This window comes from Anas platyrhynchos, chromosome Z, assembly GCF_047663525.1.
Source record: "Anas platyrhynchos isolate ZD024472 breed Pekin duck chromosome Z, IASCAAS_PekinDuck_T2T, whole genome shotgun sequence".
Lineage (NCBI taxonomy): Eukaryota > Metazoa > Chordata > Aves > Anseriformes > Anatidae > Anas > Anas platyrhynchos.
Window position 1 is genome coordinate 1,943,542 of NC_092621.1, and position 26,320 is coordinate 1,969,861.

Here is a 26,320-nt window from a genome sequence, read left to right on the forward strand (position 1 = left end):
ACTATAAAGCCACGGGAGAGCTGCTGTGAGCAAATATGGACCTGCCGTGGCCCCCCCTTCAACCAGATTCTTCATTTGTCCCTAATAAATACCCTAAACGAGGAACTAAAATGCAGGACAAACACCACACCTTATCTTCTTCTAATTAAATTGAAATTCCGTCCTTGCACCTAACGAGCAAACAAGATCGTGGCCCAGATTTCTCCTTAACTTCATCAATTAAGTCTCTAATTAACCACAGCTAGGTTTTATTTTCTTCCTTAACCGAGGCCTCGCCTACCCCGGCGTGACACAAACCAGGCACCCTCCAGCCGCCTTCATCACTTCGGCAACGCTCGAGCAGTCGAAAATGATTCCATCAGGCAAATTCCAGCTCCCAACGCACCTCCCGGCGAGGGTTTTGCTTTAAAAAATAGGAAGTTTCCCATTCTCCAGCGGCGCAGAAGGGGTTTTGTGGGGGATGAGGGCGCGATGTGATGAGGGGAGCCCCAAAATGGAGGAAGGAGCAGGGAATGAGGCCGGCGGTTCCCTAAACTGACCTGAGGCTGGCGGGGAAAATGAGCAGGACGCCTGGTGTGGTTCTCTCCAGCAAGGTGCCGAGCGAATGGCATTCCTCAGGCACCTGGAGAGCTGCAGATGAACTGGGAGGTGGCCCTGACACCACGCCCAGCGGCGAGCTGCTCGCTCCGCAGGCGTCCTTTGCCATCCTCAAGCCTTTGCTCCTCTTCTTTCGAGGCCAGGCGAGGAAAAGTGGGTGGCGCAGAGGGCTCCAGCAGGGTGAATTCCCTCTCTCAGCCTCAAAGCGCTCGGCAAACAAAGCAGGGAGAGAAATCCAGCACCCGGCTTCGGAGCTTGTTTGCAGAAAGCGCGGCGTTATCTGAACGACTCGAGCCCGCGCCGCTGGCAGGCTGCCCACAGAACAAACAGAAAACGGGGCTGAAACGTTCGGCGTCGGAGTCTTGCTTCGTAAAAACCCTTCGCACGCATCACAGAGCTGCTTTCCGGGCGTTTCGGGGGACAGATTTGCCTTCAGCATCAGAAAATCCTCCTCTCGGCTTAATCCTCCACAAAGATTTGTTTTTTTTCCTGGATTTTATTTCGTTTGTCTTGCTGGGAAGGCTCCTGGAGCATTATTCCGGAGAACAGGAACACGGATACACGACGTCTGCTTTCTCTTTTCCAAACATATGGATTAATTTATATAATTTGAGGGAGGAACAAGGATATCCTCACCACCTGCTGCTTCCACAAGGGAATTCCTCCTGGGAAAGTAACTCAGCAAGCAGATAGGGCTGCTGGCTATTAAATAAAACACCTTTAGTGGATGTTTTATCTCACATAAACTCGCCCACCTCTTACAAACCTCGGCGTGCAGCAAGTTTGGACTGACAAATCATAATTAGCAATCCATAAATCCTAAGAGGATTCTGGAAATACGCACACGTACAATGAGCTGGCAGCCCCGGCAACGCTGAGGCGATCCTTCTGTGGCAAAAAAGGTGCAGAAAAGGATTATAGCAAGGATGAAAGTGTGAGTAGCAGGCACCCAGGGCCAGCACCTACCGCGCATTTTAACACTTCCTCAGCTTGCAGGAGAAAAAAAAAAAACCTTCAAGTGTCGCCTGCGCTGCCGCTGCTGACTCATAACGCCGCTGCTGGGGGTTAGCAGAGGCTTTGTCCTCGGGCTGAGGCGTGTTTTTGGCCTTAAATTAGACGCCGGGACCGTGTTTTTGTTCTTTTTTACCTCAGGAGAGCAGCGCGGGAGATGCTCCTGGCTGCCCACCCACGAGTTGCTTGCGGGGCTCTTTGCATCGCTCCGGCGGATGTATCCTGTTTGCCACTAACTTTTTGGAAGGAAGAAGGTGAAGACACCACAAAAGGCTGCTCGGCTGGCTTCTTTATGGGCCCTTCGTGGCCACCATGGGTGTTTTAGGGGGATTTAAGCAGCTGGACATCTCCGCCACCACGACCAAGGGGCTCTGAGGAGCCTTCACCTCACACCGCTCGGTGGTGAGCGCCTGACAGGACCCGTGACGCTTCGCACCACCGTTTCTTTATCCCCGAAGAGCCGGAAAGTGAAAAAAATAACCCCAAAGGATGGGAGAAGAAGGCTCCGGGCAGGCCAGGCGGCTTCCTCCTGAGGAGCCGCGGCGCTGCCCGGCTGGGGCCGGGAAACAGCGGCCGCTCCTCGCCTCAGGATGGACCCGGGAGAACCGGGGGAAGGTGCCCGGGGGGGGGACACGGCCTCGGGGCCGCCCCCTGCCCGCGTTACCCCCGCGGCTGAGGCGATGCCCGCCCCGCCGCCTCCCCGCAGAAAAGGCCCCCGAAGGACGGGCTGGGAAAGGGCCGGAGGCCTTCCTAGCAATTGGAGAATCGTTACCGGAGCGCCGTCCGCCTCCTCCTGCTGCCCTCCGAGCGATGCCGGCCGAGGACCTGTGTCTATTGTGCCACAGCAGTTGCCATCCGCCGGAGCTCCGCCCACCTCGGAACCCGCCACTGAATGCGGCCGGCGGGGCTGCGCCAGGGAGGGACACTCCGGGGGGCGGGGCGTGCCCGTGACTGACAGCGCCGCGCAGCCAATGAGAAGGGAGGAACGTCGAGCGGGCGGCGGCGCTCCACCAATGAGCTCGCTGCTCCGCGGCTCCTCGCGCTGAGCTGAGGGAGGGCGGGCCGGGCGCGGCCGGTAATATGCAAATGAGCCGGGGCCGGCAGCGAATGGGAGCGCGGAGCCCGAAAGGGGGCGGGGCTTGCGTGAGGGGAGGGGGCGGCGAGGGGAGGGGGCGCGGAGGGAAAAGGGCGGGAAGGGGCCGGGGGCTGTGAGGGGACCCCGTGAGGGAGGGGACCCGGTCATGGAGGGGACCCCAAATGGCTGTGGCAGCCATAAGAGGAGCCCAGCCCTGAGGGGTGGCAGGCCAGGAAGGAAGGGGAGGCAGGAAAGGCACAGCCCAAGCCACCAAAAAGGGTTTTTTTGGGGCGCAAGATGGCCCCCGGGGTTGTTACTTGAGGCGAGATGCTTCCAGCAGGGACGCCACCGCTCCCCTGGGCAACCCGTCCCAATGCCTATCCACAATTTCTGACAGAAAATCTCCTCATTTTCAGCTTAAACCTTCCCTGGCACAACTTGAGGCCATTCCCTCTGGTCCTATCACTAGTTTTGGGTGAGAAGAGGCTGACCCCAGCTCCCCAAACCTTCCCTTCAGGCAGTCGCAGAGATCAATAAGGTCTCAATAAGGTTTCCCCCAACCCAAACAACCCCAGGACCAGTTAAAACGCACGCACATTTCATTAAAACAGAAGGTTTGGCAGAATCACCACATATCTCCAGAGAAGATACTCGCTTAATCAAAGCCTCGCCTCCTAATCATGATTTTGAGGCTTGTCATGAATTATATATCCTATATATCTCCCCCTCTCCCTGTCGGCACGGTTGTGTTGGCTTTGAAACGTTTCCCCATAACGCGATGCTGTGCCTATAAACAAAGAAGATTGCTAAAATACCATGCAAGGTCATGGCTTTGTGCCTGGCTAAGAATAGCCCGAAGAAGGTCTGGACCATGCTTCATGCCTATGTGGTGGCTAGCAGCACGTCTTTCTTTGCTAAATCCGACTCTTCCTCTTTTATTTTCCCCGTAATCTCCCTTACTGCCCCTTCCCAAATCCCCCCGATAAATGAAACGGAAGATGTTTTATTTTTTTTCCCCATCCAGGAGACCGTTTTGGCGGCCCTCTCTGTAACAGCTCCATTTTTTCAGCCTATTTAAAGCACAAGCACCAGAGCTGGACTCAATGTTCTTGGCTTTTTATATCACCGATTCTTAATGGGAATTAAAATAAAAAAAAATAACAAGCGGGTTTTTAGGCTGAGGGCTCAGGTTAGGCTCAAATTCGCAACTGATGCTTTTTTGTGAGCTTTTCCTTCTCGTAAAAATACCTCTTTGCAGGCTGAGGACCCACACAACCTCACAGATGTGCCGTACTTTGGGGTCAGCCGAGCCCCACAGCCCTAAAATTCAGGGTTGCAATTCAAACAGGCACCTCATGAATAAGCTGTTAATGATTAGATGTTACTAATTGTTAATATTAACCTGGAAATTTGCATCTGTGGGCGATAGATTGACATCTTGGCCGGCGTAACAGCTCTGCAGCGTCCACTTATGGATTTGAGGCTGTACAGAGTTGAGCACAAAGCCAGAAAAACACAGAGGGGAAGCACTGCCCTCTCCTGACCACTCGCTACCAGTTGGGATTGCTCCTTCAGCTGATCTAAACTGGGAAAAAAAAAAGCACCAAACACGAACTGCATTTTTTTTGCAGTGAAAACTCAGCCTACAGCGGAGGAGAAATGGCAGGGGGAGAAAAAATTGAACACCGTAGGCATTGCAACACATTTTTTAATTTAAAAAAATTAAAAAGGGGGGAAAGAATAGTTTTTAGGGATAGTCTGTCCTGTCCAAGCTGTAATTGGGTGTATTCTCTCCAAAGCCTAGCAAAAATTCACACAAACTTCCTAAAGCACCTGCTTGTTTGCCCTCTACGATTAATCCGAGCAACCCTTTCAAGACCCTTTTGTTCCACCTATTCTGCTGCAAGCCAAGAGACAATGGAATAATTTATTTATTATTTTTTTGCAGAAATCACCGTATTTGTTGAAATTCACTCCCCGGCGCCAGGGTTTGTGCTCAGGAGGCTTCTGATCTCCCACGGGGACGAAACACCGAGGTGGTTGGATCCCTTCACCCCGGAGCTGCCCCCCCCCCACCAGTGAAAAGTGCTGAGCTTTAGTTGAGGTATATAAATCGTGGCACGCCCTGCACACCCAGCCCTCTGCCTCTCCCTCCTTTTCTCTTTTTTTTTATTTCTTTATTTTTTTGCAGGGCGGCAGCCTGAACATCCTCCGGGGACCTCCGAAGAGCGGAGTCCGCTTTGCCTCCTGCCCATCTCACCCGTTTTGCTGGAGCAGCAGCGGATCCGGACAGCGTAAGGTGAGGGTTTCACGAGAAGAAGCAGCTTGCTGGCTTGTCAAACGCTAGCAAAAGCTCTCCTACACCTAAACCTGCCCCTAAATCCTCCCCCACAGGAACAGAAAGCAGGGTTAATGCAGCAAGCGCTGCTGTTAGTCCTTCCCCCGAGTCTCGCACGCGTTTTCTTCACAGCTCAGAGCATTTAGGAGTTAAAAGGGGAGAAATAATTGGTAGGGGAGCGATAGTTAAATACGGACCTTGGAGTTTTAAATACAGGAGTTTCTCTTTTACAAATGAAAGTCGAGGCACAGCGCCCCAACAGCAGCACGAATGGAGGCTGGCTTCTACGCTATTTACAGGTTTTTGATTTAAAAAACGGCCGAGTTTGGTCAAATAGAAGTATAGAACATCTCCTCCCTATACAAACCCTCGTTGGCTGATTCATTAGTAAGGTGCTCGTTAAGTGTGAACGAAAAGAGAAGTTAGAGTGGATTAATTTGTGTCCGCGTCTATTTACAAACCACGCTTGTTCGCCCGCCGGCGTGTTCCAGAGAAGCTGAAAGCAAAGTGCCTTGGAGAAATGTGAGTACAATTTTTTTATACATAAACTCATCGGGTTAGGAAAGCGATGCCACAGGAACCCGGCACCAGGTGGTGTCTCCAAAAGAGTTCAGAAGCACCCGGCTCCAACGGGAAGGAGAAACCAAACGAGGAGAAGGTGCTCAGAAAAAAATAAAACAAATTTAAATAAAATTATCTTCCCGTCGGAAAAAGAAAAATAAAATCCCGAGTGGTCAAATTCTTTCACCGTCGACGTTCTTGAGAGGTTATTTTCTGCCTCCCACGAGCTCCAAGTTTGGAAGCCGTCGCCCCGGGAGAGGACCTGACCAGAATTAAAAGCTGATTTTGCCCTCGTCGTTTTCAGATGCTATGGAAAAAGGAAGGAGAAGAAGTTGATTTGACCTCTGTTTGCAAACTTAGCGTGGACCAGCACCTCTCTGCTGGACGTTGAAGTTGCAAACAGGTCCCAGAGATTGCAAGGCAAGCTTGTTAAGGCAGTGGAAGAAACTCAAGACTCCGTTCACGCCTCGTGAACCCCTTCGATGTGCTTCTTCTGCATTCAAAAGGGGTCGGAAAAACCTGGTTGGAAAAAAAAGGCATTCGGAGCAGCGTAAAAAAGGGCTCAAGGAGGGGCAGAAGCCGGGGTTCCTCACCAGCGCTCCTTCTGGTACACCTCGCTTTGCACCATCTCGCTGGGGTGCTCGGAGATGCAGGCCCCGTTGATGTCGCTGAGCTTGTTGTCCGGCAGATCCTCGGGTTTCGTGCAAAGTTTCAGCGCCCTGGAGATGAAGACGTCCAAATTAAACTCGGGGTCGGTTTCGGCGCTCACCTCCTCGGATTCCTGGCGGAGGTGGGGAGGAGGAGACGGCTCCCGAATCTCCGGAAGACTCGCGGGACACTCGAGCCCCACTTGGGTGCTCTTCACCCACTGGGCGATCTCCAAGAAGAGGTTGGAGGGTTCCTCCTCCAGGGACAGCTCGCTTTCGGGCGCGATGGCCGCTCGTTTCCAGTGGGATAAATCCAAAATCAGCTTGGGTTCCGAGTAGTGGTGGGGCTTGTTGTCTCTCCACAGCAATTTGTCCAGGTAAGAGGGCGACCCCACTTTGTAATCGCAGGATTTGCCGCACTCGGCGTCAAAGACGCGGTCCATGGAGGAGTGAGAGAGCTCCAGGAACCTCTCCGAGCTGCTCTGCGAATATTTCCGGGGATCCACTTGCGCCTCCTCGGCGATGGATCCCGACCCTGCCCGCGGGTCCCGCTGAACCTCGTCCATCTCGTGATATTTATCGTGCCGCCAGTCCAAATCAGACGAGAGGCTGACGTGGTACCTGGGAAAGACACAAGGTCGGTAAATCTTGGCTACTGGGTTTGTCCCAGCTGCACCAGTCCCGGGAAGGACTTTTTTAACTGGGGTGTTCGTCTAGGACAGGGAAAATCTGCTCTAACCCTCCACGTACAGGTTTCAATCCATTTAAAACCCAACTCCAATATGTTTTAACGCACCCCTCTAGGGCTTAGGCACCTTGAAACGGGATAAAATCATCCCGAATCTTGTCCCTGAAAGGACGACAGGGTTATAGGGGCGGAGGATAGAGGGAAGAACCCCAAATCGATGGCATTCAAATGACAACGACGTATGCTGTTGATAAAACCGAGGGCAGAAAGATTCCCAGTGACGTGAAGACACAGATTCAGCATCTCCTCCCTTCGGATATCAACGATAAAACTCCCCAGCTTGAGTCAGAATTAAAAAACGGCATAAAAAAGGCAAAACAAGAACCCTTTGTGGGTCCAGGGAACGTGTTACCGAACCAAATCGATGCTCAGAGACTCACCGGTCCAATTTGGCCTAGAAAAATCCCAGTATCTGGTCTCCAGGCCAGCCCCAGGCACTGTACCTGTCCCAGTTCGCCATCTGGCTCTGGTTGGCTTCCATCAGTAAGATGTCATCGATCTCGTCCTCGATCCGGAACGGCTGCTGCGACACCGGCTCGTCCTCGGGGCAGGAATAGGGGCTCATGTAAGGGTGCTGCAGCCCCATCTCGGCCGTTAAGCGATCCATGGGGTTGAAGGTCAGGATTTTCTCCAGGAAATCGATAGCTGGGAAGCACACAGAAGCAAACTCCCTCAGTCCTCAAAAGCACCGCTCGCTTTCGTTCCAGAAACAGCTTCGGGAACCCCAAACCCCCTCAAAGGAAGGAAGGAAGGAATTAAAGGTCAAGTCCTGTCGGCGGTCTAATGCGGGCACGTTTGTCCTGCCTGCTTCGGGGTTACGTGGCTGAGTCCTCGGCACGACAAACGCTATTAAATTATTTTGCACGTTAATATTTCAGAAAGTTTGGGCGTCTAAAATTATTTCAGAAAGACCGCGGAGAGCCAAGTCTCTACGACGATGAAAGAAGAAATTTAGCGCAACGAAAGCAGCTAGAATTAAACCTAAATACGGGATTTATAGGGATTTTTTTGCTGATTCCTTTTATGCAGGCTACATAAAAAAGATCAAATCCTGCCATTAAAGATGCGTTTGTTATTATTTGTTATTCATTTAGGTCTTGGTGCATGGCAGAGTCCCTTCAAGTCCCGTTAAGGTAACGAGAATTGGGTTTTTACCTTGGCTGTCCACCTCGGGGAGCAGCTGGCGCAGCGGCTTCCTCACCTCCCAGGTGCTGCTGATGAAGCTGGGCATCACCTTGAGCAGCTCCTCTTTGTCCTCCTCGTGGACGACCGGGATCGTTTCCAAAATCAGCTGCATCTGCTCCAGCTCGTGTCCCCCTGAACGGGGCAGAGAGAGAAAGCTGGGGAGTTGAGGCACCCAAAATCCCGGAGGGAAAGAGGCGGAGAACTTTTGGGCTGCGATGCCTGCACCTACACGCGTTTTTTTGGCAGATTTAGGAACATTTGGGGTTTCAAGCCTTTTATTTCCCCGCCTATTCCTAAGCTCCCAGAAAAGAGGAACAACACATCCAAATCTCCTCAAAGCAGAGCTTCCCGTGGCTCCAAACACACGAGCAAGGAGAAAAAAAAAAGAGGAAAAAAACGAAATAAACGGATGGGGACCTACCTGCAAAGAGCATCCTCCCCGTCAGCATCTCTGCCAGGATGCAGCCGGCCGCCCACATGTCGATGGCTTTGGTGTAGTCGTTGGGCGAGAGGAGGAGGCGAGGCGAGCGGTACCACTTGGTGACCAAACCTTCCGAAAGGTAACCCTGGACGAGCAGAGAGAGAATTGTGACGGAGTGCAAAAAAGCCCCAGGTTTGCCCCCGTGCAGTTTTTTTGTAATTTTCAAGCCTCGTTTTGCTGCTTCTGTTCCTAAGGCTTGCGTAAGAACTACTCAAACGACCTAAAAAAAAAGGGATAAACCTGCTGTGGGTAGGATTAGTGTCAAGTTCTCCCAAATATCGTAGTAAAGAAAGTGAAAAGTGAAGAAAATGGAGTGCAGGAGGGAGCGAGGGCTCGCCTCGTCTGGAGAACCACCGAGATTCAGGATCTGGCTCAGCCCCTCAGCGCCTCTCCTGAGCCTCCAAGCGTGCTGCACCCCAAAATCCAGCGTTTTGCACTCAAAAAGCTGCGACGGCGAGTAGCGGGTGCCCCCAAATCAGGAACCGGGCAGCGCCCAGCACAAGCTCCTAGGTTCTTCTTCCCTCGAGGCTGCAATTTCTGCCACTGACTGCTGGCGGAGCTGCAGCTCTGCGCCGTACCCCAAGCTCTCCAGCCCTGCAAGGGCGCAGACATGAGGATAAACCCCAAAACAACAAAAAAACAACGCTTGTTAATGAGGTGGGAACCCTTTCACGCGCTTCTCCTGTGGGGATAAACGGCAGCTGGCGTTTTATACAAGAAGAAGGGCGTCAACGGACGAGGCCGCGGCGATTTCTCGATTTCTCGGCGCCTACCTTGTGGGAGTAATGCTGATCCACGATCCTGGCGAGCCCGAAATCGCCGATCTTCAACACCAGGTCCTCGGTGCTGATAAAAATGTTGGCCGGCTTGAGGTCTCGGTGGAGCACGTTGGCCGAGTGGATGTATTTGAGCCCGCGGAGGAGCTGGTACATGAAGAGCTTGGCGTGCTCCTCGGCGAGCTTCCCCTGCTCCAGCAGGCGAGCCAGGTCCGTCTCCATGTACTCCTGGACGATGTAGACCACGTTGAACTTGAAGAAATCCCCCCGCAGGCTGCTCCCCTTCGGCCCCAGCACCTCGTACACCTTGACGATGTTGTCGTGCTCCAGCCGCCGGATGATCTTCACCTCGCGGAAGGCGTGCTTCAAGCTCCGCGCGTCGCTGATGGCGATTTTCTTCACCGCCACCTTACGGCAGCTCCTGCTGTCCAGGGCCGACAGCACCAAACCGTTGGCCCCGAAACCCAAAGGGCGGAAGTTGACGAAGCGGCAGCCCAGGTCGTAGCCGTAAACGCTGGCGATGCAGTCGCACTTCTCGGCCATGGCTTCTTTGGCCTTCACCAAAGCCTCGGGGGCCGTGCCGAAGCGCTGCCCGACGTCCCCAAGGCTTCAGTCCCGGGGCAAGCAGCCGGCGCCGATGTCCCCGCGGCGGGGCAGAGCCCGGCGCGCCCCCATGGCCCCTCCGCTGCCCCGCAGCCTTCCTCCTGCCCGCGGGTCTCCGCAGAGCTTCTCCACCCAGCTACGTGCATCGAACCTCACTCTTTCCCCGCTGGACGTTTCCACGGGTGCATTTCCAGTACCTCACGTGTCTTTTCCCTTGATCTTTAGGATATAAAGTCCAAGAGTCGTCCCCGGCGCTGGGCAGCTCTCAGCCCTGCTCCTGGAATTAAAAAAAAGAGATGGAATCACTCAAAAACACCACCAAACCCCACGTAAAGACTTTCCTCCTGGAAGGAGGGAAAAAAAAAAAGGGTTTTGCAGCTGGGATGTCAGCCCCGGAGCTTGGTTTGAAGTTTGGCACCGCCACCTCTTCCGTGCAGCTGGGCTAATCGCTCTGGAGGATTGCTAGCCCGGCCCCGAAGAGCCTCAAAACGAAAATGCTAATGGGACGGCGTGTTCCCGGAGAGGAGGAAAGCGTCCTCATTAAGATGGGCGACTCGTGCTGTCCCCAGCTCGACAGAGAGCGAAGATTTCGGAGCGGCACAAGGGAGATCCGCGTGCCAGCTTGGCCCCCGCACCCCAAGCCTGGGAAGTTTGTTCTGCCCGGTGTGGAAGGAAACCCTCAGTTTTGCTTCGTCAGCTTCATTATTAATAATTAGTGAAGCGCTGGAGGCGCCGAAAAGGGAAAATGTGCCGCGTAAGACCGGGAGGGAGGAAAGTTCTGGCTGATAAGCGCGCACGGTAGCTGCACTTTTGTCCCGGGAACATCTTGGCGGGGGCACAGAAAACAAGAAAAAATAAATCAGAGCCCGAGAAGCCCCAGCTAAAAAAAATTAAGCCCGCTTTTCCCCATTTTGGGTTCAGAGCACGAGAAAACCTGCCTAAAAGCACGATAAAACGAACGCGTCTGATTTATTTACGCCCCAATTTAGGTTGAGGGCTGACTTGGTTCCCATCCGCGCTGCCACCTCCTCCCTCCCTCCTTCCCTTAGCAGGGGGAATTCATTAAAGCTCGAGTGCTGTAACGAGCCGGCTGTTATTAAGGGAGCACCACGGGTGCTAATTAAAGGAGGCTGAGAGCCATCTCTCGCTTGAAAACGCTCGGAAGGGGCCGGATCCTGCGGGTTTTTACATCTCGGCAGTGATGGGAGCAGAGATTCAACGGCGGGGCCGGCACCAGGGACTGAAAAATAAGACGCTCACGTGCACACAGCTACCTGGGGTCTCCGAGAGCCACGTAACCTCCTCAGGAGTCCACTATACACTTATTTTCCCCCCAAAAAATAATATTTTTCAGATGTTTTGACTGCCAGGATGCAAATGGAAACGCTTTGGACTTTTAAACGGGGCACAAAAGGCGCTGGGCTGCCCCCGGCGCTGCTAAATCAGCCGTGGCCGGGGCTTCGAGTGGCTGAGCACGGACAAGAGGTGAGGGAAAGCTTTCCCAGCGGGTCCGAGCACACAAAACCGCCCTGGGCCCTGCGGTTTCCAGCCGGGGAGTTGCTACTAATGCCTCGAACAAACACTGGCGGGCTCCTAAAGGAGGGAGGAAATAAATAAACGACGCTCACCCGCACCCTGTCCACCAGCCCTTCGCTCACCGGGATGCCACAGGTCAGGACTTTGCCTGCGTTATCGCCGGCGGGGCCAAACTGAGATAAATAAAAGCAGGAAGGGGATAAAAATAAAAATAAAAATCAAACAACAAGGTAGGAATAGCCCCGGAGGTTTTTCATTCCAGCCCACAGCAGGAATTTGCCCCAGAGGAGGAGGCAGGCACGGCACGCACACCGGGTAGTAAAATTACACGGGGCAGAGCACCTTGCCCCAAAAACCACCCCGCTGATCCTCGTTCCCCTCCTGTCTGCACACAGCAGAAGTTTGGGGTCCCTCACCTTCAGCTTTCATCATTTTGGGAAAAAGTTGTGAGTTTTCATGGGGTGCCAGCAGCTGAAGGCCAGCGGCTGCGGACGAAATGTGCTGGCGCTGTCAAAAAAAACACTGGAGAGCTGGAGAATTGTAAGAAAAAAAATGTAAGTCCTGGTCCTAAAATAGCCCGAGGGAAAACAGAATGCGTTCCCAGTGACTTCTCCCCCCAAATAACCTGGGTGGAGGGAGACAGCAAGGCGATGCTGGGGACAAAAATAAAAAAAAATAAAATAAAATCATGCTGCCCAAACTCTTTCACTCTTTTTTTTTCCGAGCAGGAGCCCCTCGGCAGGTAAAAGCCTCATTTTTCCCCCTTTTTCCCCCATAACCACCCCAGGGCTGGGGACGCCCAGGTGCAGAGGGGGGGTTCTCGGCAGCCAGAGCTCTGAATCACGAGCTGTGATCGGGCTTTTTCCTCTTGCTTTACCCCGCTAATTGCTCCGGGCCTATCAGTTACCAGGTAATTAACGCGGCTGTAAAAATCAGGTGGCACCCAGAACGTGTTTGCGCAAACCGGAGAGGGACAGATGGACCCTGGTGGTTATTAACGCGGGGCTTGGTCGCTCTCGGCTGACTCCTGAGTGGACCTGACACGAGGCTGAGCCACTTCACGAGGATTTTGGGGGATTTGGAAAGGCTCCTGACCCTTGGTAGAAGAGTAGGGCCGTCCTCCTACCCATCCCAGCAGAAGTTTTGTGCTCCAGAGCAGCTGCGTGCCCAGAAAGATGCCCAAATATCCCTGGAAGCGACCCACAAACAGCACCTGGGCACTCTGGTCGCTGCTCGTGGGTGATTTTCTTCCACGATGGTGGCAAAGACGCTTCACCTCCCTTAAATTCAGACCTCTGAAACACAAATATCAGAGTCTGAACCAGTGATGGGGGTGAAATTAATCCCGTCTGGGCCTTCCACAGGGCAAACAGCTCAGCCCAGACGCGTTGGGGCGCTTGACCACGGGGCAATGAATCACGTCCACCAACGCGCCTTGGACTGCCTGGAAAAATCTCGGTGGAATTTGGGATCAAAAATCCAAATTTTGGCCTGGGAGGAATCAAAATGCTCGCTCCCGACGAGGGTGTCTGGGCGCAGCTCTTCCTTTCTAGGTTTTAGGTTTAGAGGGGAGCTGAAGGAGGGAATACCCGCGTCAAGCAGCCAACCTGCAACCTGGAGACGCTGTGGGATGCTGGTTTGGTGTCCTCCTTCCTAAGCAGGGGTCACCTGCTTGGGATTTTCTCCCTCATGAGGGCTGAGCCCTTCCAGCCACCTACCTGGGAGGCTGTCGGTGACACTGAGGTGACGCTGAGGTGATGCTGAGGTGACGCTGAGGTGATGCTGAGGGGACGCTGAGGGGCTTCTCCCTTCGCCCTCACATCTTCTCCACGGCGGACACGCTGCCGACGAGGCAGGTGGCGCCCCCGTTCCTGCCTCCCTCGATGTCCCCCGAGGGGGTTTGGTGGCACCCGGCTGTCCCCAAAGGCTGAGACCTGAGGCGCCCCCGACCTCCTCGCCTGGGTGGGGAGGGAGGGGGGGGGGGGGGGGGAGGCTCGCCGTGAGGCGGCAGCTCCCTGAGGGGCGGCGGGAGGCTGCTGCGGCCGCGGGGGTGAGGAGGATGAAGGGGGACGAGGCTGAAGACGAAGGAGGAGGATGAGGAGGGTGAGGATGAAGGAGGAGGAGGATGAGGAGGATGAAGCCGGGGCTCGCTCGGCACCGGCACCCGCCGCCCGCCCCCGCCGCTGACGTCAGCCCCGGCCTCAGCCGCCGCGCGGGAGCCACCTGCCGGGGAGGGGCCTCACGGGCAGCCGGGGCCGCCCCCCCCCTCCTCCTCCTCCCCGCTCCACACACGCAAGCCCTGAGGCAGCCGCTGTGGCGGCACCCCCTGTGGTAGCCCCTCTGATAGCCCCTGTGGTAGCCCCGGTGGTAGCCCCCCGGTGACAGCCGGCAGTGTCACCACACAGCGACACTCCCCCAGCGACACCCCCAGAGCCACCCCCCGGTGCCACCCATCAGTGTCACCACGCAGAGACACACCCCCAAGCGACACCCCCAGCGACACCCCCCAGTGGCACCCGGCAGTGTCACCACGCAGCGACACCCCCCAGTGATATCCCCTGTGACACCCCCAGTGCCTGCCATTAGCGTCACCCCCCCCAGTGATACCCCCAGTGCCACCCCCCGGTGCCACCTGTCCGTGTCACCACACAGCGACATCCCCCAGCAACACCCCCGTGACATCCCCAGTGCCACCACACAGTGACACCCCCAAAGTGACACCACACAGCGACATCCCCACACTGACACCCCCAGTGATATCCCCTGGTGCCACCCCCAGTGCCACCACACAGTGCCACCCCCACAGTGCCACCCCTGTGATACTCCCAGTGACATCCCCAAAGTGACACCCCCAGTGACACCCCCAGTGCCACCTGTCAGTGCCACCACACAGTGACACCCCCAAAGTGACACCCCCAAAGTGACACCACACAGCAACATCCCCACAGTGACACCCCCTGTGATATCCCCTGGTGTCACCCCCAGTGCCACCACACAAGTGACACCCCCCAGTGCCACCCCAGTGCCACCCCCCGCCACAGAGGCGCTGCCATGGATGAGGCCCCCACAGCTCCTCGGGGCAGCCGCCCTCAGCATTCCCTCCCCGTGCCTCCATTTCCCCCTCCCAGTCTGAAGTCCTTGTCCTGTCGCTGCCCCCCTGTGACAAAATGTCCCCCTCAAACCTTCCTCCCGTGAGGTACGGGATGGCCTCCACTGATTTTGAGTGTCTCCAGAGAAGGAGACCCCACAACCTCCCCGGGCAGACTGTCCCAAGGCTCTGTCACCTCACAGAAAACCCCCCTCATATCCAGCTGGGACCTCTCGGCCTTCGGTTTGTGCCCCTCTTGTCCTGTGACAGCGTGTGACTGAGAAGAGCCCGCCTCCATCTTCTCCACACCCTCCCCTCAGAGATTTATACACGTTTATGGGGCCTCCCCTCAATGGAGGCGTCCCCCTCAAGACGAAGGAGGTGTCCTCCTCACGATGAAGGAGGTGTCTCCCTCACGATGAAGGAGGTGTCCTCCATGATGATGGAGGTGTCTCCCTCATGATAATAGAGGCGTCCCCCTCACGATGACGGAGGCGTCCTCCTCACGATGATGGTGTCTTCTTCACGATGGTGGAGATGTCTTCCTCATGACAATGGAGGTGTCCTCCTCACGATGATGGAGGTGTCTCCTTCATGATGATGGAGGCGTCTCCCTCATGATAATAGAGGCGTCTTCTTCATGATGACGGAGGTGTCCTCCTCACAATGATGGCGGAGGCGTCCTTTTTTCCAGGTGGGGCATTTTTCTTGTCTAATCACAGCATTTACAGCAAGAAGAAAGCAATGGGGGTGTCTTGCCTCTCATATCCCACACGTTCCCCCTGCTCACCAAATTTCAGCTGCCCTCAGCACTTCCAGCTCGCCGCCCGATTTCGTTCCGTCAGCTGTATCATTAATCAGCGGGCTGCAAATGATGTTTGCCATCACCCACGTACTTCCCACATTTTCGACTAAAAATAAAGCAAATCGGCCCAGAGCAAACAAACCCTGGTCTGCTGGGAGAGCCCGCGAGCAATCCTGACCCCAAAACAGCCCTAAGGGCTGGGTGACGCGGCGGGGGACATCGCATCCCTGCTCCATCCATCAACCCAGGAGCAAAAACGTTCGAGAGCAAAGCTTCCGAGATCCCAAACTGCCACCAGTTTGTCATTAATTTCCTTTAAGGTTTCTTTATTTTGGGTTTTGTTTTCCCTCTGCTTCATTAATTTGACCTAAAACTGCCAAAGCAAAGAAAAAAAACCAACAAAACAAGATGAAATCGCTCTCCTCTCTCTCTCCCTTCCCACCTTCCTCCCGCTGCAGATTTCAGGAGGATCCTATAGGACAGGCATCCAATTAATCCATATTTTGATGTTTTTGGCAAAAATTTTCTTTATTTCATCAGCACGAGCCCTCCGTGTGCATTTTTGGGGGGTGCACATCCTGGAAAAGCAGGGACTCCTGCTTAATATCCGAGACAAAAGCTTGGCCGTGGTAAGAGAAAATAAAAAAGTGTGTTGTTCTAATGGGAATGAAATAAAAAATAATTAATAAAAAGGCTTGGATAGGCCGGGAGCTTTGTATTTGGGCTGTCATTAATCAAGCTAATTGACAGAAGCGAGCCGTTGGGGTGATATTAAGCACAGTGAGAGCAGCCCGGGTGAAATCATCAAGGAGAAAGAAGAAAATACAAAGCAGATTTCTGGGTTCAGCCGTACGGAGCCAGAAAAAGAGAGGGGCTGCAGGCTGGGAAGCCCAGGATGTGCTTTTTGGGTCAAAACGTGGAGAATTTGGTGGCCAAAGCAGGCGAGGAAGACCCCTCAGTGCCTGGAACCGGGGGAGGTTTGGGGCGATGGTGGTGCAGAGGGATGCTGCCTCCGATTTAAGGTTAATTCGGAGGGAAAAAGGGGAAAAAAACCTCCTGGTAGGGGCTGGAAATGCCTTACCTTGGGAGACGGTTGCAGGATGAGGCCACCGGAGCCTCCCTGGAGGCTGCCAAGCCTGCAGCCGCGACCACGCCGCTTCCAGATGGAAGCAGACGGGCGCTCAAAGCGCTCTTCGTTAAACATTTGTCTAGCAATTACATACTTCCGAGTCATTATCGCCGGCAAGGCAAACACCAACTGGATCGCGCAGGAATGAGACAGACGGGAAAGGTTCACGGGGGCTGCTTCTGCCTCTGGGGCTAGCCCCAAATTCTCGCTGCAGGACGGGATGCCCAGAGCTCCGGGTTGAAGGGCTGAGGGGCAGATTTTGAAGCTACAGGGTTGAAAAGACAACTCCAGCAGCGCTGTCTCTCCTTAAATCCTCGTTTTTTACATTCAGGAACCCCAATTCCTTTCTTTTTGCCCCTACAAACCTTTCTGGCTGGCCCTGCCCTTCTGGTTTCTCTTCATTTTGGCCAGGTCTCCTCCACCACACCCCCGCGGGCCAGCTCAGCCTCTGTCTGCCTCCGATTTCTCCTCCTTACAGACACCACGAAAATAAAAAAAAGGACTTAAATCAACCAGGAAAATAGAGACTAATAGAAACGCTCTTGAATCGTTGCCACCCTTGCTCGCGGCTGTTTTCCCCCAAACAAACCGCCTCGAAAGAAGCGCGGCCGGCGAGTGAAATGAATCACCCTCCTCAGTTCTATTTTTAAAAGCCTTTCTCCGTTTTAATTGCATCCCAATTCCCAGGAAAACGCCGTACGACAATTTAGAGGCTGCTTTTTTATTAAAAAAGTCAACTGTTTCGTAAGAAAGCCCCGTTTAGGCTTCGTACTTTGCTGTGGAAAACGGTGAGCCTAATTATTAAGCTCTGTTAGCTGCTGGTATCTTCTCCTGGTGGTCACACACGAGCCCCAAATTTAGCACAGGTCCTGCTCTTGGTTTCAGGTAACACACCTTAAGGGGTCCGCTATAAGAAGCAAAATGCTCAAGGAAAATTCTTATAAAAGCAAAACTTGATGACGAATAATTGCTTAAATATAGCAGGGAGCAAAATAAAACCCCGGCGCTGAGCTCCCACCACCATCATACAAGGTGGGAGGGACCTAGATGAGAAGGTTTTCATTTTAATGATGAAAATAAGCTTTTTTTTTCCTTTTTTCAGGGCTCACAACTCCACCCGTTGTTCTCTGGGGATGCCTATGTCAGTTTTATTTCATGGTGTGGATATTTGGGCCAGGTGAGCACCCTGGCACTATCAGCGACCCCTTAAAGCTGCAAAAACCACTTCTGAGAGTCACTCGAGGAAGGTGTGCGCGCCCCTGAGACCTTTTTGCTTAGGAGATGAAGCATCAGAAAGAGGAAAAAAAAACAGAAGCTGATGTTTGGAGGAGGAGGACAAGTCCGCACTGGAAAGCTAAATTCTGGGGGAGTATTAGTAACGCGCCGCGATGCGCAACACGATTGCCAATTGTGCGCTGCTGGGAGAGAAGGGAAACTCCAGCCAAAGAAAAAGAAGCGAGCGCACGGCGGCAGGAGCTGGAGAGCCGGGTTTGGAGGTGACTCAGAGCTGAACACCGTCTGAAAAACAGTTTGGAAACACCAGCATGGCGTTCGAGGAAGGAGACGGGAGCGTGGTGAGCACCTGGGGCAACACAGGCTCTTTTTTTTTTTACTTCTTCCCCACATTTTTCAAGTTAAAGCTGTATAATCCCAATATAAATCACCCAGGAAACTAAATCATGCTGTAAATTAAGAGAAAAGTTACAGAAATTAGAGAAATTCTCATTTTGCACATCTTCCTATGCCGAAGATGAAATAAAATCGGACACTACACAGAGACAGGAGCTTGGAGCTTGACATCCCAGGGCAAAAGACACCAGAAAAGGTTATTTGGTACTCGCCAGAATCTCTTTATTGATCAGGTTCTGAGTTTATTCAGGATCGTTTGCTCATTAAATTGTCAGCTGACAGGGTAAAACCAGAAGGATTTTCAAATAGTTGCTGGGATAACAGCAGATAGAGGCTCAGGGAAGATAAAAAAGACTAAAACTTTTCTTATCAATGCAATTTTCATCACTCACAGAGTTGAAATTAATCACAACCTTTCAAAAAACTAAAAACGTGGAGTTTGGCCAGTATTTTTAAATGTAATTCAACGTTTTCACTACAAAAGGGAAAAAATGAGTCCTGTTCTGCTCTTTAGTGTGTTGGTCTGAGCAAAAAAAAAAGAAAATCTGGCTGTGTGATGAAGTATGAAAACCATATGGGCAGCAGAACCACCCGAGCATCGGTCTGGAAACGTTTAAACCACCTCAGATCTTCCTGTTCTAACGATGCAAGGAACTCCAAAACGCAGTTAGGACAGGAATTAAAAAAAAAAAAAGATTAAGGAAAGGAAATCTGGGAATTGGTTTGAGGCATTAAAAAGAACCCAGTGCTTCTTTTGGGTTTCTGTGGAGTAGTAACTCCGGTCTCCACCTCGTAAACACGAAAGGAAGGTTAAGAGGCAGAGAATTTAACATTAAAAAGGTGATTAGAGCTTCCTACGACTACAGGTGAGCCAATTTCACCTGGTTTGTGGTTGTATCTGCACCTGGTTTGTGGTTTTAAGGTACCAAGAGACATCAGAGCCTCCCAGGTTTCCAGAAATTAAACTCAAATGCTTCAAGGCCCTTTGATATCGCTGCTCTAAACGTGGAAGAGATGCTTGGAAAACACTTTTTGGTCCTGAATTATTGAGTTTTAGAAAATGAGAGCTTAAGAGGAGTGCCCACACATGAAATCTCCCTGCAGAGGACAAAATCTCTTCGTCTCTCTGCCCTCCACGTCTTTCGGGCGAGCAGAATCCAGGAAACTCCCTCAGCAGATGACGTAGCGGACGAGGCGCGCGCCGCGGACTTCTCTGACCCGCTGGCAGTGGCGCAGGATGTTGAGGATCCTGTGGAAGCGCTTATCCACTTTCAGCTGGGTGAACTCCTTGATGTCGGCCTCCACGACAAAAAACTCGCCTGGAAAACAGCAAAAAAAAAAAAAAAAAAAAGCCACCTGAAACCAGGAGCAGACTGATTCCAAGGAAAGCAACACCCAGAAAAGTAGGAAGGGGGAAATAACGCGTTGCTCCTAAGATTGGAAGCGTGATATTATGAAACAAGAACTCTGCGTGCAATTTCTCCCTTTTTTTTTTGCCCAGAATTCAGAGCAGCAACCTTCATCTTATTTGAAGGTGAAGCGAGGATTTCAAGGCTAAAATAAGCCACCGTTAGACCGAAGCAGAGCTGGGCTGCACAAAAACCCACCCAACCCAAGAATATTTAAAGGGAGAACGTTCTCGCCTTCTGCCCAGGGCAGGAATCGAGAGGCAGACACCGTAGTGCTGTTCTCCAGAGGAAAGGAACATCAAAAAAGGAGATTTTTAAGATGAGAGATTTGCTGTGCCACGTACATTTGGAGAAGCTCGCCCGTAAGCTGAGCAACAAAGACATCTCAGGGCGTTTTTGCTCATCTGTGCTTCACAGACGAGAAGGCTTCTTAAGATTTTCAGACAGCCCTGTCTCTTCCACAAAGCCACCTCAACGTGAGTGCTTTGCTAAGTTTCAGCTTGCTAAATTTTGGCTCTTTTTGCTAAATTTCAGCTCGGCAGAAGCGGCCAATGGGTTTTACAGCGGCTATTCCCTGTTCTCCTCCCCTTACGTCAAGGGAGGACCAGAAATTCCATGGCAAGGTGTTGTCGGTGCCTCCATAGGGAGTTTTTGTTCTTTTTCCTTTTTGTTTTTCCTGTTTTGAGAATAAACCAGAGCAGATTTACCTTTCGTATCCTTCGTTTCCTCCCCCAGGAATCGGTGGTAGAGATTCCTGACCGACGCGTTCATGGATTTCAGAGGCTGGTGCAGGATCTTGTACTTGCCCACCACGGCCTTGTTGAGGTCTTGAACGACGGCGTTAATTTGATCGTACGTCAAGCGGCCTTTCATGTACCTGCAATTAAAAAAACAATCAAAGTCAGCAGCCAGAGAGTCAAAAACTTGAAGTTCTTCACTTATTTTTCTTTTTATTCAGCCTAAACTGAACGTGCTGCTCCTAGTTTGAGGCAGTTTCTGCTGCCTTGTGTTAATGAATAAACCTGGTGGTTCGTTAGAGCGCTTAATAACGCTGCAGGAAAAAAAGCCATACCAGATCTTGAAGCAGAAAGAAAGAACATTAGAAAGCCAAATCAAGAAATTAAAAAAAAAATATCCTGGCCCTAAACTTTCGGGAGCATTTCAAAAGTGGAATAAAGGTTGCATTTATAGCCTAACATTTAAACTAGAAACAGAAAAAAATCAACCTGCTTGGCAGAAAACAATGCAAAGATAAAATTGAAATGAAATGTTTCTGCCTAAGAGTGAAATTTGGTTCACTTTAAAAATAAAAATTATGTAGGATTATAACCTTGTAGGCATCCCTTAGGTTTTTTTGAAGAAATATCAGTTTTGTTTTCTGTGTTTCCTCGTTCCCTTGTTTTATTTCAGAGAAATCCTTCCCTTGTTTTATTTCATCAGAAAGGAAAACCTCCATCTTTGTACGCTTTCCAAAGAATTTAAGGTAGATAATCAATTCAAAATTCAATCTTCCAGGAACCCGAAATCAACTCCAGTTCCAAACCGGATTGCCACAAAGTTATTTGTGGCCAGTTTTCAGCTTCGGGGATCTTTTGGTTAATCCAAAGTTGGAGATGCAACGATTTGGGTAAAAACACTTTATTTTCTTGAGTCTTCTTGAGTAAAAGCAGCCCTCCTGCCTCTGAAATGTGGTCACAGGTGGTGTAACACAGCCTACTACCTCGGAATTACTCGGCCTATAGACATTAATTGCTATTTTTTGCTCTTTATGCACCCCTCAGCCTTTTTATGAAGTCCCAGGAGAATTTGTAGGCTGCGAAGACCACGGAATTAAGTCTAAAACACCTATAGTCGAGTTCCTACACTCCTACAATCAATAAAATAGCCTTAAAAAAGCCAGCAAACCTCAGCTCACCCTGAAGCAGCAGCAGAAAGGCACGATTTATTTCCCTAAACCTATTTCTGCCTTGAATCCGTAGGTACAAAACCCAAAGCAGAGGGCTGTGTTCTTCAAAAGAACAGCCTAACAGCAGTCTGCCACAAAGATAGAGCTGGAAAAAAAAAGAGATGAAGCTCCTAACGGCCAGCTCCCTAAAAAAAACGTTCAGGCTAAAAGAAATATTCCCCTAAGTTACTGTCTGGGAATTACAATGAAAGCACACGTGCTAAAAATACCTTCGGCGGTGAGAATTTGGAGAAAGAATTAAGCCAGCATTTTTGTTTGCCTCGAACTGAACGCTCAGACATCCACTTTGCCATTTCTTTTCTCCTTCCTCAAAAAAAAAGTGTCTTTCTGGAACGGATTTGAAGGCTAAAATAATTTGCAGGCTTCCCACCGTGCGAGAGTGTTCTGTTTGATCCAAGATCCTTCATGCCTGCGCCTAAGCACAGCACGTGCCTTTGTTAAATACCTGCTGCAGAGCTCAAAAAAGCCACGAAGCCACCGAAGACCGCATGAGCTGTGCTGCAAATCTTCCACTTTTAAGGATAATGAAGCACTTCAGGAGTTTATCAGGGAAGATAACGGCTTTTACTGGGGGTTAAAGCAATATTTGGCTGCGTCTGCTTCTTTAGCTCTTGATGAAGGCCAAAAATTGTCACGTTCCAGCTCTGTCCCTCCTAAATTCCATCAGAAGTACCCAACAAGTAAATCTGAAAGTTGAATTTCTTCACCCCTCTCAAAACAGACAGAGAAATCAAAAGAAATAAATCAATATTTTCACAAACCGATTGTCAAGGTCAACTAAAAACTGCCTTTTTCATCATTTTTGCTTTTTTGTGTAGCCGTACTGCATAAAATCACCTCTGGAGCTGTTGCTACGATGCTTCACACTGGAACGTTTAAAATTTCAACACATCTGTCAGTTACGAGAGCTCGTTTTCCCCCAAACCTCTGTTTTCTGGCCAAATTGACGTGCGAGGGAGTAAGAAAAAGAGGTGTTTACTCACGCGGGAACGCTTTCAAATTCTTCTGTGGTTATTAAAGATGCTTCTTTAATAAATCTTGGCTCCTTGGCAGGTTTTTTTGCGTGTTCAGGTTCTGCAGCTTTCATTTGGTCCTCGCTTTTCGCAGCCGGCCCAGCAATACTGGAAAATGAATGAATATTAAGCACATAAATAGCAGCTAAGTAGTAAGGGGAACACCAGTACATTTTCTGTTTATTCACAGCCCCGAGTTCCAAGCCATCCGAGAGGCCGGGTGAATACAAATCACCATCTCTCCTAGAGGACAAAGAAAGAACTACAGCACACGCTCCCTTTTCAAACGGCACACTTCAGCTGACTTCATTAGGGCCCCTCGTTTCGCCGCCAGCAGGTGAATTGGAAGCAGCCCAAAGCAGTTAAAAATTCAATGTCCCGTTCCATTTCGCAGAATAGGAGGCCTCGATTCGTATCGGATGAAGCAGAGCGTGGAGCTCCAGTCTAACGGGCAGCTTTAAAGCACTTTGAGATGAGTTCAAGCCTTGGGAAGCCTGACTCATCCATTAATCTTTTGGAGCAAGGAAACTCGGGCCAGCTCTGCAGTGTTAAGGATGGTGAGTGCCACCTGCTGGACTCCCAAAAAGTCTGGTACATTAAATTGTGACAACAGAAGCTCTGCTCTGTGTTGTTTCCATATTTTTTTTTCCATTATTGTTTCCAATAATGGGAAAAAATAAAAATCAGGAGAAAACTCAAAAATCAATACGTAAGAACCTCAGGGTCCTAAAAGTTCAGTTAGCTCCTGGGGAAAGGATGGGAGCTGTAGGACGCAACATCTCCACGCTCACCCACCACGTACCAGCTCCGAGTCAGTTTAGGCAGGTGGAGGGGAATGTTTTCGCGGAGGTGCTGGGCTTCACTTTGATCTCGCTCAGCAGACTTCTGGAGCTCCTGAAATTAACAGTGGAAACCATCAGAAAACTGAAATTTCAATAATGTCATGCAATTAAAATTAGCTCACTATTAGGACAATGTTAAAGGAAATCTTAAGAGGTGTTTTTTGGTCTTTTCCCATTATTTTATATCTTTACTGCCTCATTTCCCAGGAGCAGCAAGTAAAGCTCAGGAAAAACAAAGCTAAGAGAGAGAAAACACGAATCTCCCTGCCCTTGCCCTCAAAGTGTCAGAGAAATTTGAGCGGGCAGGAAGTATTTCACAATGTACCATGGCAGGTTTGGGTAGGGGAAAGGTGGTGGTGACTATAGGAAGAGATATGACAGGAAACTCATCTGCATTCCTCAAACACTTTCAAAAAAAACCCACAACAAATGAAGGCACTGAAAACACACACTAAAACGGATAAATATATTCTAATTAATTCATTTGTGTATCTATTGCATGGATGTAAAAATAAATCTACTCTTTAGACCACAGAATCTATTCTGCTAAAGGCATGCTTGCTACGTATAAAGCTTGAAAAATAGCGTTTTTAATCTTCTGTGCCTTGATAAACCAAATCTGCTTCATCTGCTGGTTTTATAAAAGATTCTTACTTAAAAATTTGATGGAAAACTGAAATTTCTTTTTGCCTTTAATCCTCTAACACCAGCTACGTCGATATCAACAGGTTCTGCAGGAGTATTGCGGATAGAATCCCATTCTCATCTGGGAAAAAGATTTTTGATCAAGAAGAAAAAGCAACGGCCTGTTGAGAATCCATTTTTTGATTCTCTCAAGCCTTCTGAATTAGCAATAAGGAACGGAAATAACTACATACTCCCTTTGCAACACCCTCGACAAGGCATTAACCTCCACTCAACCCCAACCAGAGACAGGGAAGAGTTTCAAGAACAGCAGCTAACACTTTGCATTGCTTCACAAGTTTTTAAAAGTATTTGGTTGTTGCCCTTTCATTTTGAAGTAGCCTCATGCATCTAAAAATATCACTGAGGATCTAGAGAACAACAACTACGCACAAAGATTCCTCTGAAACTTTCAGTATTTTACGAACAGAAAAACGATTACTTTGAGCAAATTCTTCAGTTTTTCTTGCTGTTGAACTTCCATTTCCATTTTATTCAGGAGATCGTGCAAGAGAACCATCTCTTGTCCTATTTTGCAGAGCATAGACTTGAAGGATGGTTCTTGACCTGTCAAAGAGAGAATGTGAGAATGTTACTCCAGAAAACCAAAGCATCTCTGACACAAAAACAAAATTCAATTTCCCTCCTCTCTGCACAGCGATTTTCTCCTTACTCTATGCTCCCCAGCCAGCATCTCCTCCCAAGAGAAGCAGCAACATTACCCCCTTCATGATCTCCCTCAGCTCTTCAAACACAAAGTTAGCCCAGATGACCCCTCCAAACAACATTTCTACAATTCTCTGTAACATCTGCATTTAAGAAAGGATAAGAGATGAGCCTAAAATATTTATATCAGCTTCACCATGGCAGATTAAATAAGCTTATTAGCCACAGAGATGCATTCCTGTAACACTTGGAGAAGACACTGGTATTCACCTCCAGCTATTCCTCTGCATATTTTTGCAATTAGGCTTAACTTATTTTGTAATTAGGCCTAACTTAACAAGGTATTTTTTCTCCTTTTCCCACCAGGTGTACAGATATATGGGGTATTAACCACCAGCCTACAAGTCTCTCAGAGGAGCATCCTCTCTCTTGCTTGGCACCCAGCCCGCTGATTTTCTGCGAGGAGGTATGAGCCCAAACTGAGACAAAACCCAGTCTTAATTTTTTTTACCGATGCTTCTTAATTGCAGAGTCTTTTTAATAGTTGAAATCTTCATGTTGATGTGAAAGCACAAGTCTTCCAGATCTGAAGAAGCCATTGTCTTCTGCTGTCACACTGAGGGAGAAAAGACAAAAAGCATTGAAAAGAAAGACTTTAAGTAAATTCTAAGTGCACAGGCAGCATTTTGAGAAGGATAATAACTGCCAGAGAAGCAAAGGGAACTTAAACAAGGCAGTAAGTACAGCAACCGCTCCTTTTTCCACCAAATAGAGAACGCGGCAGGCAGCACGAACTACCTGTCACTAACCAAGGCAATCTCCTGAGCTTTAAAACAAATACAGAGCAATATTAGTGCAGCGATTCCTCAGGAAACCGAGTTACTTACACGGCAGAACAAGGGACGGAGCCGCCTCCCCCCAGCCCCGTTCAAACCCGCCGCGCCCGCCCATGGCGCATGCGCGGCAGCCATTTTGTAACGCCCCCCCCAGCCCCGTTGCCACCAGGGAAAATTTAAGTTAAATAATAGAAATTGGATAAATTGGGACAAATAAAGGGTTCATAAACAAAGAAGGGGGTATGGTGGAAAGGATCTTAAAGCCCACCTAGCCCTAAAGCCTTTCCACAGGTCAGGTTCTCCTCACAAGGATGGGACAGGCACAGCTTTTCCAGGCAACCTGTCCTGGTGCCTCACTGCCCTCAGAGTGCAGGATTTCTTCCTAATACCTAAATCTGCCCTTTTTTAGCTTAAAGCTGTTACCCCTTAGGATATACACGTCTGCTCACTGCCTGCTTACTACTTTTTTTGCAGGATTTCAGCCCAACCGCCTCACTTGGTGACACACAGCCCCGCTCTGTGCCTCACCTCAGAGCCAGCCTTCCCTCACAGCGCTTCCACCCTCCCTTGGGGTTTGGCCCAAATTATTCAGGGTTTGCCTCTGTTTGCTGTTTGTTTCTCAGACCCTGAAGCTGGAGGTGAAAGCTCCAAGTGCCAGGGAGAACTGGATGTTTCTGGTGCCCTCTGCCTTGCTC

General features: G+C 50.5%; 2 protein-coding genes and 1 long non-coding RNA gene across 5 annotated transcripts; 1 reads left to right on the forward strand and 2 right to left on the reverse strand.

Annotated features, from left to right (window-relative positions):
* Positions 1-2,542: 2,542 nt before the first annotated feature.
* Positions 2,543-5,013, forward strand: LOC106017671 (uncharacterized). Its single transcript, XR_005261556.2, has 3 exons — positions 2,543-2,683; positions 4,632-4,787; positions 4,875-5,013. It is a non-coding gene; the product is annotated as an uncharacterized lncRNA (long non-coding RNA).
* MAPK4 (mitogen-activated protein kinase 4) lies at positions 4,618-13,952 on the reverse strand. Its single transcript, XM_072030710.1, has 6 exons — positions 13,277-13,952; positions 9,417-10,299; positions 8,584-8,728; positions 8,133-8,294; positions 7,421-7,622; positions 4,618-6,850 (listed from the first exon to the last, which is right to left on the reverse strand). Exons 2-6 carry the CDS (start codon positions 9,960-9,962, stop codon positions 6,172-6,174), a joined length of 1,734 nt encoding a protein of 577 aa, XP_071886811.1. The 5' UTR covers positions 9,963-10,299; positions 13,277-13,952; the 3' UTR covers positions 4,618-6,171.
* Positions 13,953-18,406: 4,454 nt separating this feature from the next.
* SKA1 (spindle and kinetochore associated complex subunit 1) lies at positions 18,407-26,172 on the reverse strand. 3 transcript variants are annotated; one of them, XM_072030881.1, is made up of 7 exons: positions 26,154-26,172; positions 25,301-25,405; positions 24,566-24,690; positions 23,400-23,491; positions 22,568-22,705; positions 20,326-20,495; positions 18,407-19,528 (listed from the first exon to the last, which is right to left on the reverse strand). In XM_072030881.1, the coding sequence occupies exons 2-7, from the start codon at positions 25,386-25,388 to the stop codon at positions 19,380-19,382; spliced, it is 762 nt and encodes a 253-aa protein (XP_071886982.1). In that variant the 5' UTR covers positions 25,389-25,405; positions 26,154-26,172; the 3' UTR covers positions 18,407-19,379. The 3 variants fall into 3 exon arrangements, with proteins under 3 accessions (XP_071886982.1, XP_038026698.2, XP_038026699.2); XM_038170770.2 differs by lacking the exon at positions 26,154-26,172 and adding an exon at positions 25,677-25,801; XM_038170771.2 differs by lacking the exon at positions 26,154-26,172 and adding an exon at positions 25,599-25,646.
* Positions 26,173-26,320: the final 148 nt, after the last annotated feature.

What these genes read in the sequence shown, in the direction of transcription:
- SKA1 (XM_072030881.1), bottom strand. Translation starts at nt 25,388, where the DNA reads ATGGCTTCTTCAGATCTGGAAGACTTGTGCTTTCACATCAACATGAAG. An exon ending in TCTGCAATTAAGAAGCATCG is followed by an intron (nt 24,691 to 25,300) that starts GTAAAAAAAATT and finishes TCTCTTTGACAG; the next exon opens with GTCAAGAACCATCCTTCAAG. An exon ending in GGAAACGAAGGATACGAAAG is followed by an intron (nt 19,529 to 20,325) that starts GTAAATCTGCTC and finishes GCTGTTTTCCAG; the next exon opens with GCGAGTTTTTTGTCGTGGAG.
- MAPK4 (XM_072030710.1), bottom strand. Translation starts at nt 9,962, where the DNA reads ATGGCCGAGAAGTGCGACTGCATCGCCAGCGTTTACGGCTACGACCTG. An exon ending in CCCCGAGGTGGACAGCCAAG is followed by an intron (nt 7,623 to 8,132) that starts GTAAAAACCCAA and finishes TGTGCTTCCCAG; the next exon opens with CTATCGATTTCCTGGAGAAA. An exon ending in CAGATGGCGAACTGGGACAG is followed by an intron (nt 6,851 to 7,420) that starts GTACAGTGCCTG and finishes TGTCTTTCCCAG; the next exon opens with GTACCACGTCAGCCTCTCGT.